This window comes from Eubalaena glacialis, chromosome 11, assembly GCF_028564815.1.
Source record: "Eubalaena glacialis isolate mEubGla1 chromosome 11, mEubGla1.1.hap2.+ XY, whole genome shotgun sequence".
NCBI lineage: Eukaryota > Metazoa > Chordata > Mammalia > Artiodactyla > Balaenidae > Eubalaena > Eubalaena glacialis.
In genome coordinates, this window is record NC_083726.1 from 101,002,389 (window position 1) to 101,016,509 (window position 14,121).

Consider the following 14,121-nt stretch of genomic DNA (forward strand, 5'->3'; position numbering starts at 1 on the left):
GAATCCCACTGGGTTCAGCCATTGGGAGCCCTGGCAATAAGACAGTGCCATGGGAATACTTCTTGCCCTGGCCCCATCCCTGCAGGGTTGCGTACACTGAGGCTGGCTTGGTCTCTTGAAAAAAGATTAAGGCTTCTTTCAAGTGACTCTCTTCTATGGGTTCCACTTACTTCTCCCCTTACCCCTTTGGGCCTAGGGGTAGAACATCTCTGAGTTGTTGCATTATTTTTTTTAGTTTTTCTACACTCTGTGCACACCTTTGTAAATAAAAACTGAATTTATCCTAATTTTTTACTACCACATGTAAATAAAACAAAAATTCAAAAAATAACACAGAGCCTTATTATGTGCCAGTGGTTCTCAAGGTGTGGTACCTGGAGCATCGGCATTAGAATCACCTGGAAACCTGTTAGAATTAGAATTCAAATTTTTGGGCCACACTCTGGACTGACAGAATCAGAAATTTTAAGAATGGGGCCCAGCAGGGCTTCCCTGGTGGTGCAGTGGTTAAGAATCCGCCTGCCAATGCAGGGGACATGGGTTCGCGCCCTGGTCCGGGAAGATCCCATACGTCGTGGAGCAACTAAGCCGGTGTGCCACAACTACTGAGCCTGCGCTCTAGAGCCCGCGAGCCACAACTACTGAACCCGCGTGCCACAATTACTGAAGCCCGCATGCCTAGAGCCCGTGCTCCACAACAAAAAAAGCCACCGCCATAAGTCCGCACACTGCAATGAAGAGTAGCCCCCGCTCGCTGCATCTAGAGAAAGCCGCGTGCAGCAACGAAGACCCAAAGCAGCCAAAAATAAAAATAAATAAATAAATTTATAAAAAGAAGTGCTTCAAGTAAAACCAAAGTAACACACCACACACACACACACCCCAAACATAAAGACAAAAGCCCCACATAAAACCCCAAACAAATCCCAAAGAATAACATCAACTCTCCCCTCAACACACCCATAAAAGATTGGTAACAATCATTGTGTCATGACTTAAAGGGAAATCATAATCTGTTGACTATTTCCCCTGAGAAGACTTCTGTGTGTCATCTTTAGAAAAAGGTAATATGTGTAAACATGTTCGTATGGATGTAAGGAGCTAAACATTCTTCTCCCATTTTCACCTCTCTTTTCATTCACCTCCTACATTAAAGACTGTATCTATTTGCACTTCATTTTGTGTGTTTCTGTTTGGAGCAGATGAATTCTTATACATCTGCATTTTAAATTATATCTAAATCCTCTTTAACATAGCATGGAAAAAAAAAAAAAAAGACTGACCAGCACCAATTTAGTTTCAGCCATTTTATATAGGAATCCCAAAGCCTCGCATTTCCTTGTACTCTGGGAACAATGTATAGCCTGAACAAAAGGTTATAGTGGAAAGGAAACGTAATTGATTCTGAAGAGCGTGAACATCTGCAGAGAATGTGGTGTAAGAGACAATGATCTCTGCTTATGTGGATGAAACGGTTTCTAGTTACCCATGTCAGAGAAATAACTCTGCCCCCGCCCCCGACCCCAAGCTCAGTCCACTAAGCAGAGCCAGGCTGCAGATGCCCTCTGTGACACGGAAACCAACAGAAATAGGTATAGAAGACTTGACAAAACGACATTTGCCCAGTGGTGTTGAAAAGTCAGAAAAGCTTTACGCTGGTGCAAATTTTGTCATTAAATGTAATGTGACTGTGGCCAAGTCAATTTCTCTCTCTGGGCCTCAAGCTGCTCGACTTCGACATGGGAGAGCTGAGCTGGATGACAGACACGGTTCTTTTACGATGCTCTTTCCAGTAAGATTAACAGACTACTTTTTCATCTAGAAGTCTCTTAAAGTCTCAGACTTTCCATTTTAGATGGGAAGAGCAAAAATTCTAACACAGGTGATTTAAGAACATCAACATTTATTTAACATGATAAAAAAGAAATGAGATATGAACATTTGCATTTAAACAACAGTAAGTAGCCTTTAATACTTACATTACATGTGCTCATTGTATAATATATACACAATGAACATAATTACATTTGTACACAAACTAAGTACTGGATTTGAAAACCTGCTTATTGCTGTACACATCTAGTCCAATGAAGTATAAGCCCAGTACTTCAAAATACCTACATTTTAAATTGCTTTTTAAGAAAAAGTAAGCGATAACATTTGTATCTAAGCTGACAAGAGTGTGGCATAACTGCTGACAATGCAATCTGACTGAGAAATAATTATAGCAGGAAACGGACATACGTCACTTAGCAGTAATAAAATGGCACATTTTAAATATATATATAAAATTTTTACAAATCAAGGGTGAAAAACAAAGCATTGCAGTAGCCAAAATGGGAGGAAGAAAAAAAAAAAAAAAAAAAAAAAGGAAAACAAGCTTCACTGGAAATAATAACTAAATTTATGTACTGAAAAGTGAAAAGAAATATAAATCCACCTAGACTTTAGAAACATCAAAATCTGGAAATCAGCAACTAAGTAAGCTCTGGCTGTAGACCACACACTAAAAAGCACCTTTACTTATGTGCTCTGAAATCATAGCAGCAAGCTGGTGTCAGGATAATAACCTTGAGATTACATTACATAACCTTGAGTGTACATATGGGCCATTTAAAGCTGTTTTGGAATAAACATTTTCCAGAAGTGATAAAATGATGCTCTGTGGCCAAAAGCATCAGAACTATGAATTTCATAGATTTAAAATATACTGTACAATATCTTCTCACATTGCCAAAGGTCCAGGTCCTCAGCTTTGAATGGTTTCAACAGAAGTCAGTATAGCTGAAAAATACAAAGAAGTAAAATTACTTTGACACCTGCAAAGTTAATGAATGACCACTTCCTGAAGTAACTAAGGGCCACATTCTCTAGCAACAGAACTGACAAGCATGGCCATGAAAATCCCCAAACATAATACAACTGAAGGACATCTTCTCTTCATTTCCATAAGCTTAATTCACAAAGCAAAGAAACATAAGGCAATATGTGCATAGCAATTCAGATGAAAAAAAGGACCCAAACTTGTGGCTGAATCCAAAAGATTGACAAAATGAGCAGAGATTTGCACAACTTCACTAAAATATGTAATACTATATTAAGCTGCCTACATAGCGGTGTCATTTGTAAAACTTTCCTAAGTCTTGCCAAAACTGCTAGTTCAGAAAGATGACACATGCACAATGAGAAGATGGATGGATTATAAAATAAAGCAAGTTTGAATGCCACTGGTTGGTTGTGGTGACTGCACACCACAAAGCTAGAAAATATCCGGCAATCACTGTACCTTACTCTAGTACGTAATACTACTGGCTCTTGGAATGAAAGTTAAACAAAACAAAATCGAATAATAACAACTTAAGGAACCTGGAAATGTACTCCAGTTTTAACTGTGAACATTCTTGTTATCAGAATGGTCGAAGTACAATGAATTGTAACTTGTTTATTGAACCAAGAGATAATGGGAGTGGCTCTCAAAGTACATTTCACCCCTAAGACAGACAGAGGCCATCAATCAATTCTTTGCACAGGAGGAATAAAATGAGCATCATGTTTATTATCCCTGTGTTTGGTGTTATTCTGTCACTAGTGGCCACTGCCACTTCTGAATGTGTTAAGTTAAAAGTTTAAATATACGAGTGACAGAGGCAAGACACAGGTCAAGACTACAACAAATACAACAAATCCTAAAGAGATACCAAGTGACAACAAACAAAGCCTCTTTTAGGCTCCAGATAGACATGATCTCAAGTAAAAGTTACAGATATGACAAGACAGTGAAACATAAATCCTCTGGCTGAAAACAAGGGACACAGATTATAGCTGCTACAAAAAGGTGTGAATGGACGTAGATGCTAGAAAATGAGCACTACCGGATGAAAAACTTAGTCAAGTTGGTATTTGTACTCATTTATTTTGAGTCAAAATCAAAGAACATGTCTGTAGTCATGCTCATAATGTCTGTAGGTGTTTTCTCAGCTTATAACTGTTCAACAGAAATTGGTGATAATCCGAAGGCACCAAACATTAGAAGATCTGGTAGATACTGAGAAAAAAAGTGCAGAAAAAGGCATAAAATGTTCACTCCATACCTCACAGCTTTTCTGAAAAATAAAAAAAGTATGTAAGTACAAAACTGAGGTAAAATTTAGCCACTGTTGATAAAGTTTAAAAGTAAGACACCTTAGGAAATTATTCGTGGTTCTAAAAGTGTGGTCTAAGGAACACTGGTTGAGAAAGGCCCCGTCTCCCTGTCCCCCACCTGTGGCTTTTTTAAAAGCTACCTCCCTGACTTAAAAAAAAAAAATTATTTAGAAATAATTTCTGATGGATCTCAAAGATTTCACATTCCATATCTAGTTGGCTGTACCATAAACTTTTCTTTATCCTTAAAAATAATTAGCAAACTCCCAGTGTGGTAGATAGGTCACGCTGAATGTAAAAAACATTTCTGTATCAAAATGTAATAACGACTTGAACAGAATTCTCAGACCCGACTGTGGAAAGAAACGTTAGGTGGGAGCATGGCTGCAAAACACTGCAAAACCTTCCCTCCAAGTTTAGCTGTTTTTATGCATGGTGAAAGAAGAGACAGAGAAAATGTTGTCATGTTGCAAATCATTGAAGGGCTGATGTTGGAAATTTTGAGTTACTGCCCGTGGTTCAAACACTTGGTCTGCTAACTATCCCTAACACACAGGCCGGAATTCATCACAGTTTTTATTCACCAAATCAACAAAAGTCAGGCTGAAAGCTCTAACAGTAAAGCACAAAAATGAAAGGAAACGACGTACTTGTTCTGAGACTACACACACATGAAGTGTGAGCCTTCTGTGAGCTGCGGCTGAGTGGACGGAACGGGTGATGCCGAGGACTCGGGAGACGGGGACAGGCTTTGCACTAAAACACACCGAGAAAATGTGACGAGATCAAAATCCTGGAGACACCTTCGGAGAAGGAAATCCTGACGCTGCGATTCCCAACACAGAACGTGTGTCGGGAAGGAATTCTTAGTTGCATTTCGGCTCTGTTTTTTGCTATTCTGGCAACTGATTATTCAGTATGAAATGTCTCTTGAAGACGGGTTAAAAATTCTTCTTCCATGTACATCTTAAACTTATATAATGTTATATGTCAATTATATCTCAATGAAACTGGAAAAAAATATTTAAAAAAAATTTTTTTTTTTTGGGGGGCTTCAAGGTTAATTTTCAGGTGTCTATCAGTGACCCACCCCTGTTGGGTCTCATTTTTAAAAGCTTTTCTAGTTGCATGAAGCTAAATACTGCAGATGGTATAAATGTTGTGGTTTTAATACACCCACACAACCTTTAACACAGACTTGGCATGATAATAACCGAATGTGATCAATGACAATTTTTAAAGAAAGTGAGAATTCCTGTACACATTGCCTTGTGAGTGATGAGAGGCAAAGGAAAAAGTGCTTCATATTGGTTACAAAGGAACATGGCTGATGATATAAATTTCCATGTTATATGTATATAAGATACAGAAAATGCTCTTAAGAACGGTCCTGCATAATTGAATTTCATTGTACTTACCCTTCTGCAAAATGACTGGAGGCGGGGTTGCGGGGGGGGAGGAGAAAGAATTACTAGGGATAGCTTTTTGTTTATGGACAATGAGAAGCGAAACTGATACATTACACTAGTGGGATGATTCCCTACCCCCATCCCTTGGCAAAAGTCATAAAGAAAAAAAAAAAAAAAGAAAAAAGATGTGTGAAGAATCCAGAAAGTATAAAAGAATAGCACAGAAAATTTTATTTTTTTTTAACATGCTATGGATCATGATCTTCCACTATCAAAGAAAAACCCAGATGTGGATTATAGTAGGAGCTAAGTAAGTAAATCCATTCTACTAGTGCAGATATTCAATCTTCCACAGTTCCCAAAGGGGTAGGCTTATGAATACTCTGAGAATCCAGCGTCAGAAAAAAATACTAAAATATCTTCTTCTTAGAAAAATGTTTAAGGTATATGTAAAGGTTCAGATTAAAAAAACAAATAAAACAAAACAAAGAGAAGGAACTGACGTCCAAGGCAGGAGAGAGGGCGGATCTAGCTGCTCAGGCAGGGCTGGCCCTGTGCTCTGGTGCAATTGCAGCCCTCCTGACCGTGCAAGTGTGGGAAGGCAAAGGCTGCTTGGTCTGCAGTTGATGTCCCTGCGTGGCTCCCTTGCTAGAGTCTCCACATGGCAAATAAATTCAGAGGTTCAGAGGAAGCACCAGTGAGAAAATTAGGAAACATGTAATATCTACCTGCCATTGTCTGACTTCCTCTAGAAGCCTCAGGAGTTAGTTCATAAGAAATAACAGTTTCTTCCTGCTCATGAATATTGTCCTTTGTATTTTCTTCAGGGTGGCCTTCTGGTTTATGATTTGGGATCTGTGACTCATCTTGAGGGCTAATGAAAATAGATGGAAGTTTTAAAGTTCGTTATTTTAGAATGCAATTAATTTTTTTTCTTCCAACTTAGTGTTATGAAAAATCTTAACTATACAGAAAAGATGTCACCATCTGTACTTAACAATTGCTATATTTTGTTGGCATTTTTGTCCACATTTTGCCAATCTTGTTTCATTCTAAACCCTCAGCCCCCTACTCCCCAAATTATTATTATTTTTTTAAATTAATTAATTAATTTTTGGTTGCACTGGTTCTTCGTTGCTGCACGCGGATTTTTCTCTAGTTGCTGCAAGTGGGGGCTACTCTTCGGTGCAGTGTGCGGGCTTCTCATGGCGGTGGCTTCTCTTGTTGCACAGCACGGGCTCTAGGTGCGCGGGCTTCAGTAGTTGTGGCATACGGGTTCAGTAGTTGTACTCGTGGGCTCTAGAGCGCAGGCTCAACAGTTGTGGCACACAGGCTTAGTTGCTCTGCGGCATGTGGGATCTTCCCGGAGCAGGGCTCGAACCCGTGTCCCCTGCATTGGCAGGCGGATTCTTAACCACTGCGCCACCAGGGAAGTCCTCCCCAAATTATTTTAAAGCAGATTCCAGACATATCATTCAGTCTGTAAATACCATCAAATACCCAGTCAATGCTCAAATGATCCTGATTGCCTCATAATATCATCTTAGAGTTATCTGTTTGAATCAGGATCCAAACAACAAAGTCCATACACTGTATTTGCCTGACAAGTCCCTTAAAGTCTACTTTAAAATATACCACCCCATACACCCGTTTTATTCTTTGTCATTTATTTAGGAAAAAACCTGGTTTATCTGTCCAATAATTTACTACATTCTGGATTTTGATGACTGTATCCCTCATATTTTTTATAAACTGATAAGATTCTTAGGCTTGATCAGACTTAGGTTTTGGGGGAAAGGAGGCAAGTAATACTCTATTAGGTGGGTGTCTTGCACTACTGCATTAATAGGCTGTCTCTTTTCCTGATGTTAAAAATGATCAGGGGACTTCCCTGGCAGTCCAGCAGTTAAGACTTCACCTTCCAATGCAACGGGTGTGGGTGTTTGATCCCTGGTCGGGGAGCTAAGAACCCACATGCCTCGTGGCCAAAAAACCAAAACATAAAACAGAATATTGTAGTAAATTCAATAAAGACTTTAAAAATGGTTCACATAAAAAAAAATCTTTAAAAAAACAAAACAAACAAAAAAAGATCAGTGACTTCAGGGGTTATCAGTTTGACCCTTTCATTTTAAAGCTCCCGGTCAGATTTTTTTAGCTAACAGCTTTAGCAGCACTGAGGAATATTGTTCATCCATTATTTTATCAGGGTTTTAGCAAAGCAGTGATATTCTAAGCCTCTCATTCTTTTTTTAAAAATTAATTATTTAATTAATTAAATTTTGGCTGCATTGGGTCTTAATTGCAGTGTACAGGCTCTCTAGTTGTGGCACAAGGGGGCTCCAGAGTGCACAGGCTCAGCAGTTGTGGTGTGCGGGCTCCAGAGCACGTGGGCTCTGTAGCTGCAGCACGTGGGCTTAGTTGCCCCACGGCATGTGGGATCTTAATTCCTCCACCAGGGATCGAACCCATGTCCTCTGCATTGGAAGGCGGATTCTTACCCACTGGACCACCAGGGAAGTCCCAAAGTCTCTCATTCTTTTATTTTTTTTTAAATAAATGTTTAAAAAATATTTATTTATTTATTTATCTTTGGCTGCATTGGTTCTTCGTTGCTGTGCACAGGCTTTCTCTAGTTGCGGCGAGCGGGGGCTACTCTTCGTTGTGGTGCGCAGGCTTCTCTTGTTGTGGAGCACGGGCTCTAGGCGCGCCGGCTTCAGTAGTTGTGGCACGCGGGCTCAGTAGTAGTGGCTCGCGGGCTCTAGAGTGCAGGCTCAGTAGTTGTGGCGCACGGGCTTAGTTGCTCAGCGGCATGTGGGATCTTCCCGGACCAGGGCTCAAACCCGTGTCCCCTACACTGGCAGGCAGATTCTTAACCACTGAGCCACCAGGGAAGCCCTCTCATTCTTTATTGAGTGAAATTCTTCTAATAAAGAAGAAGAGTTTCCTCATAAACACTCTGGTTGCAGTTTGTTTGGGAAAGGTGAGATAAATATTTACTTCTTTCTCTTTATGTACCAGGTTTTGGAACAATAAGTTGATTCCCTAGCATCCTCTGAAGGGGCCAATAAATTATTTTTTGTTGTTGTTGTATCATTATGAACTCATAGATCTGTAATATACTGGATGTGTTTTAATCTATGTCTATTGACAAAAGTACAGCAGAGATTTTTTTCTTATCAGCTATCGCCAAATATTTTTCAAATTCCCTCTTGCCATTCATTGAAGAGATAAAGGCATTCCTAATAACATGAAATCACAGCATTTCTCTTTTCCAGCACTAGGAATTTTTTTATGGATGGTGAGACTGAGGATATGCATTTAAAAACGCTAGTTAAGAAATATAGTTTAAAAAAAATGGCAAATCACTATAATTTTTGGAACACTTATCAGACATCTTAGACATCTGATCAATGTCTGTCATTATACAGGCAACGCTGAGGTGCTTACTTTGCTGTAGCTTGTGTGCGTCTGGCATTTTTTTTAAAAAAGGTATTTATTGATCACTTGCTAGGTGTTTAGCACAGTGCTAAGTGCTATACACGTATTTTCTTATTTAATCCCTATAACACACTTGTGAGATGGATACTATTATTATCCTCATTTTTACAAGTGAGGAACCTGCATTTAGGACAGTTATGTAACTTGCTTAAGCTCCTACAGCTTGTAAGAGATATTCTGGGACTGGACTCCAAGACCTCTGACTCTGAAGTTTACCATTTTTAAGCAGGTATACAATTTTGTGAATGACTCCTTTGTTTGTTTTTCCTAATTATTACCTGTATGGAACATCCTTGGGCATCTTTTCTTTGTTTTCTTCTTTATCCACCACTTCCTCAGAATTTACTCCATTTGGCTCAGGTGTGAAAAGTGTTTCAGAAAAAACATTTTCAGTTTTTTTAAACTATAGAAGAAGAAAAATTTTCTTTTTCAAATCATTTTTACCACATTTAATATATTAGTGAATTATCTAAAATGATTCCTAAATAAAGTTTATTAAAAAACCCATACCCTATCAAATATTTACTGACATATAAATTTATATTCAAGTACATTAAAAATATTAATGTCCTATAAAAAATAAATAAAATTAAATTAAAAAATTTAAAAAAAAACTAAAAAAAAAAATTAATGTCCTTTGCTACTAGGATAAAAGGTACATTGCCATTAGCTAGCCGCTTTGGGATATAACATTCTTTAATTGGGTTAATGATAATTTATTACAGCCTTGATTGATCATGTTTTAAGTTTTCAATTAACCCAGTTTTTGTTGTGGCTGAATACATCAATCAAATTATATAAAGCCTATCATTTCACTAAGATCTATATAGCCCCTGTGACAGAATGACACGTAACTATTTTCAGCCTTCTCACTTGATCTTATCTTCAAAAATCCACCCCTTTGTAACATCTGTCCTAAAATAATCTCTCTACCTCTTCGCTGAAATCTGTATTTTGAGGTTCAGCTTCTTTTAGTCGAACAGTTTCTGCGGCAGGAGTTTCATGGTTTGGCTTCACATCATTTTCTCTAATGACGGCGTCCAGTTCCTTAAGGTTATCATCTCTCCTTCGAGGCTGTTCAACAGATAGACAGCATTTTTAGATTCATACTATACGGTCATGCATAGTTTTTAGATAGTACCTATTAATTTTTTTTTTTTTTAAGTTGGCTCTTCACTTGCAAGGAGGTTTCCTTATGAAAAACAACAGAGGAATCTTATATATATTAATCATCTATTTTGTAATGTGTAGAATGTGCAGTTATTCTACTGTTAATTGGTTGAATCACCATTAGCAATGCCTGCTCTCCATTAGACAAGACAGAAAGGGGATTTCTATGACGACAGGGAATCACTTTCAGCTGGTCCATGTCTACTAACAGGGATAGACCAGACTGAAGCCACTGGAAAGGTTCCTTAGTCTGCTCTGATTTATGAATCAGGGTAACAAACAAACAAATAAGTAATAAGAAATGGAATGGTGTCTCTTTATAAGACTGAAGTTAAAATGTAATGAATAGTAGAACTTTTCTTTAGAAACCCTCTCTCGCTACAATTTAGGTCATGCTAAATTAGTATACAGAGTAATACACATTTCATTGGGAAGGGAACTGGGGACTATCCTGCTAACCTGCATGGCATTTTACATTTGTTGAAAGCATTTTTATCTTCTTACTATCTCCATGAAGTAGATAGGACAGGTTGTATCTTTATTTGATTCACAGTAGAGGAGATTAAGTCCACAGTGGATAGGCGGGTATCCAACAAGTAATTTAGCTCTGGTTTTCTGAACCCAGGGCTATTTCCATTTTACTAAGCTGTCCTGGCACATTATAAGAGTTGAATAATATAACTATCCATGTTGCTGACATTTAAAAGCCCATCAACCATGTAACTCTATGATTCTAAGATTCAAGTGATATTAGATTTACCCACAAGAATGAGTAAAAGCAATTGATATACCTGGGTAACCCGGAATGGATTATCCCTTAAATTTGAAGGACTTGGTAAGGGTGACTGGTCTAAAGCACCAATAATGTTTAATCCTTTTTTCTTTTCCCTTAAGCATGCTTGTTGATGCCTCCTGATTCTTTCCATTTGCTCTTCCACAGTCATCCTAGGTCGAGTGCTTTCAGCCAAACAGAGCTGTTCCACTGCACTTCTTGGTCTTTCCTTTAAATTGAAAGTAAACAAACAGATGAATACCTGAATACAGGATAACTTCTGAAAAGTATGTTAGAATAAAAAATGTCCTACAATGCATTTATTTTGTTTGCAAAATCTAAAGTGGAGGTTTTGGATGTCATTTAGATAACACCAGAAAGGCAGATTACTTTATGCATGCACTGATGCAGGATCAGCGATGGAAAGAGAGAGAGAGAGGAGGTAGGAGGGAGGGGAGAGAAGAGGAACTTAAGGAGGGGATTTGCTTGTTTTTTAAAAAAAATACAAAAAAGTACGGCAGCTCTGGAGTGACCCTACCCCACGGCCCTGAGACAGGAAATTGTATAAAACTCAAACTAGGAGAAAACAGGGGTCATAGCTTCTAAAAATCAGCAATTTCTTTTATTATACTAAAAATGTAATGTTTCAAGTTACACACACATTTTTTACTGTGAAAAGACTGGTAGAGAAAACATCCTTAGTTTATGAAAAACTATGGAAGAATCTATTTTCTATAAATCAGAAGGTTATATTTTATATATATATATATTTACATGGCTCATTTTTATGGTTTACTGAAGGGTTTAAAAATATTAGTCATATTAAACAACCAGTTCTTACTTCTCACTTTCTTACTAAAGATATAAAACAATATTGTTATGAGATCCAAAATAAGTATATCAATAACTGTCATAAGGAAATTTTAGCTTATTTTATATAATAGAAATTTTAGAGATTAAACATATCCTAAGATCTATAGAATAGAATGCATAGGTTTCTTTGTGTCCTCTGGACTGAACTGCTGGGAACTGACTGAGATGTTGGTGGAGTTGCTGGTGTTTTGGAAAGAAGCCAGGGCAGAGGTAAGTATTTCCGTGACTAAGCAGTATGTCAGGATAACGGCCAAGATCCTCTTCTCTCCACTGCAATCTAAAATGTGTCTGCAGGGCAGTAGCTACAGATCTAGAACTGTTTTCTATTGTACAGAATATCTTGAAGAGCTCAAGTAGAAACTGAAAGGAAAATGAAAAATGAAAAGCCTTAGAGTGCAGAAATGATGCTTCTCATTTGTGAAACAAAGCATTTGCTTTTGTGAAAAAAATTTTTTAAATAAAGGTAAATTCTAGATACTGATTGGGAAGTTGGCTACTTTAGCACTCTTTCCTTTTATTTTTAGTAACAACAAACATGTATTCTTCCTGGTTTTCCTGTGTCTGTGCAAAAGTGTTGTCTTACTGAAACTTCCTTTTCCAAGTTATTGTATTGTACAAATCTATTTATTCTTTTAAAATGCCAGATATTACTAATTCTTAGATCTTTTTGCCAGTATAACTGGAGAAGAGTATCTCACTGGGGTTTTAGTTAGCATTTTAAAAATGATTATCAGGGTTGAGCAATTTTCATATTTTTGTGAATTACTGTTACATAGTTTCCATTTTAAAAAACTGTAAAAATAACTGATTTATATTAATTCCTCAAATATTATGAAACTTGTCTGTTATATTGCAAGTATTTTCTTCTGGTATCTGTATTGCTTATAAAGGACTTTCCGGTACAGTATTAGGTAACTAGTCTTCTATACTTTCCCCCCAGTATTTGGTTATGTAGAAGTCTTTCTTCTAGTATTTAAGATAGTTAGTTTTAAAAAAAGATACAGAATAATATAAATCCACTATTATCTTTCTGTTTGATCTCAACATGCATTTTTAAAGTTTTTTTTTCTGTTGCCTTATTTCACATTATAATTTCCAAAGAAAACACCCTTTTAATCTAAAAAATGCCTAACTCTATGAACACCAGTGTTACAGGACCATTATATTTCTTATATATATAAATTTGTCAGAATTTCTGGCATATACTTTGTACCATACTTTAATATCTTTCAAGAATAATCATAAATCTTATCATTTGTTGTACCTTTCAGTCTTTTCTTATAGTTTTAAGTTATCTCATACCAAATAAATAGAATTTATAAAGATGAAAAGTAAAATTTCTTTTGCAGCCCAAATTTCTAGAGAGTACTTGGGGAAAGGGAGTTAAATCCTTTGAGAATCTTCCCAAGAAGACCAAGATTAGACTGGATAAAAGCCAGTCTGAATTAAATGGATCTCAGATGAAAGTGTGAAGTACAGGATTTGCTTCTCATTCTCAATTCACATTGCTCATTGTAACCAGAGGATTGGCAAACTCCAAGTCTACTGCAGAGGAAAGGCCCTGCAAACTCAGGCTGGCTTGGAAAGTCCACTAGCTTGGGTGACCACAGCACATGTCTATCACTCTCCTAAGGAAATTTTTAAAGGTGTCAAGAGAGGTAACACAGGGCAGCTATCTGAGAACAGATTCCACAAATTGTGCCCCAAAGACCTCATGTGGAGTCTGAGCAAAGAAGACCTAGATTAGGCCTGTCCTCTGAGGTGCTAATTCCCTGAATGTAATTAAAAAAATTAAGATTACTAAATTTTTCTTAAGAGTATTTTAAAAAAATTTTGATGGGAATTCCCTGGAGGTCTAGTGGTTAGGACCCCGCACTTCCACTGCAGGGGGCACAGGTTCGACCCCTGGTCGGGGAAGGATCCCGTAAGTCGTGTGGTGTGGCCCAAAAAAAAAAAGTTTTGAAAAAAACCTCTAAAAATTAAAGCATATATAAGGTGGCAATAAATAGGTTGAGAATCCTTCTGGAAATTAATGTATAATTAAATACCGTTCTTGAATCCATCATCTTCTTAGTTTTCCTTAAAGTTACATATGAGGCTATTGTCGAAGATTCGGGTGTTGGTGATTTTGTTCTTGGAGGGACTACTCCAACAGGAAAGTGGGAACCTAAAAATAAAAACAGCATTAAGTTCTACAAAACATCTTCACATGACATTGCTTTCTTTGGACATATTCAATTTCTGAGGCTTTTA

At 37.4% G+C, this 14,121-nt stretch overlaps 1 protein-coding gene across 6 annotated transcripts in view; it reads right to left on the bottom strand.

Annotated features, from left to right (window-relative positions):
• Positions 1-1,951: 1,951 nt before the first annotated feature.
• The window catches only part of PLEKHA5 (pleckstrin homology domain containing A5), a 233,205-nt gene continuing 221,035 nt past the window's right edge, over positions 1,952-14,121 (bottom strand). For 5 of the 6 annotated variants that reach the window (XM_061204775.1, XM_061204773.1, XM_061204779.1 and 2 more), the window contains 7 exons: positions 13,917-14,035; positions 11,015-11,224; positions 9,987-10,127; positions 9,332-9,456; positions 6,281-6,426; positions 4,794-4,899; positions 1,952-2,784 (listed from right to left, as the gene is read on the bottom strand). In XM_061204775.1, the coding sequence (XP_061060758.1) occupies positions 4,805-4,899; positions 6,281-6,426; positions 9,332-9,456; positions 9,987-10,127; positions 11,015-11,224; positions 13,917-14,035 (836 nt within the window). In that variant the 3' untranslated portion in view covers positions 1,952-2,784; positions 4,794-4,804. The remainder of the gene's footprint in view (positions 2,785-4,793; positions 4,900-6,280; positions 6,427-9,331; positions 9,457-9,986; positions 10,128-11,014; positions 11,225-13,916; positions 14,036-14,121) is intronic. The other variant, XM_061204774.1, reaches the window with a different exon arrangement.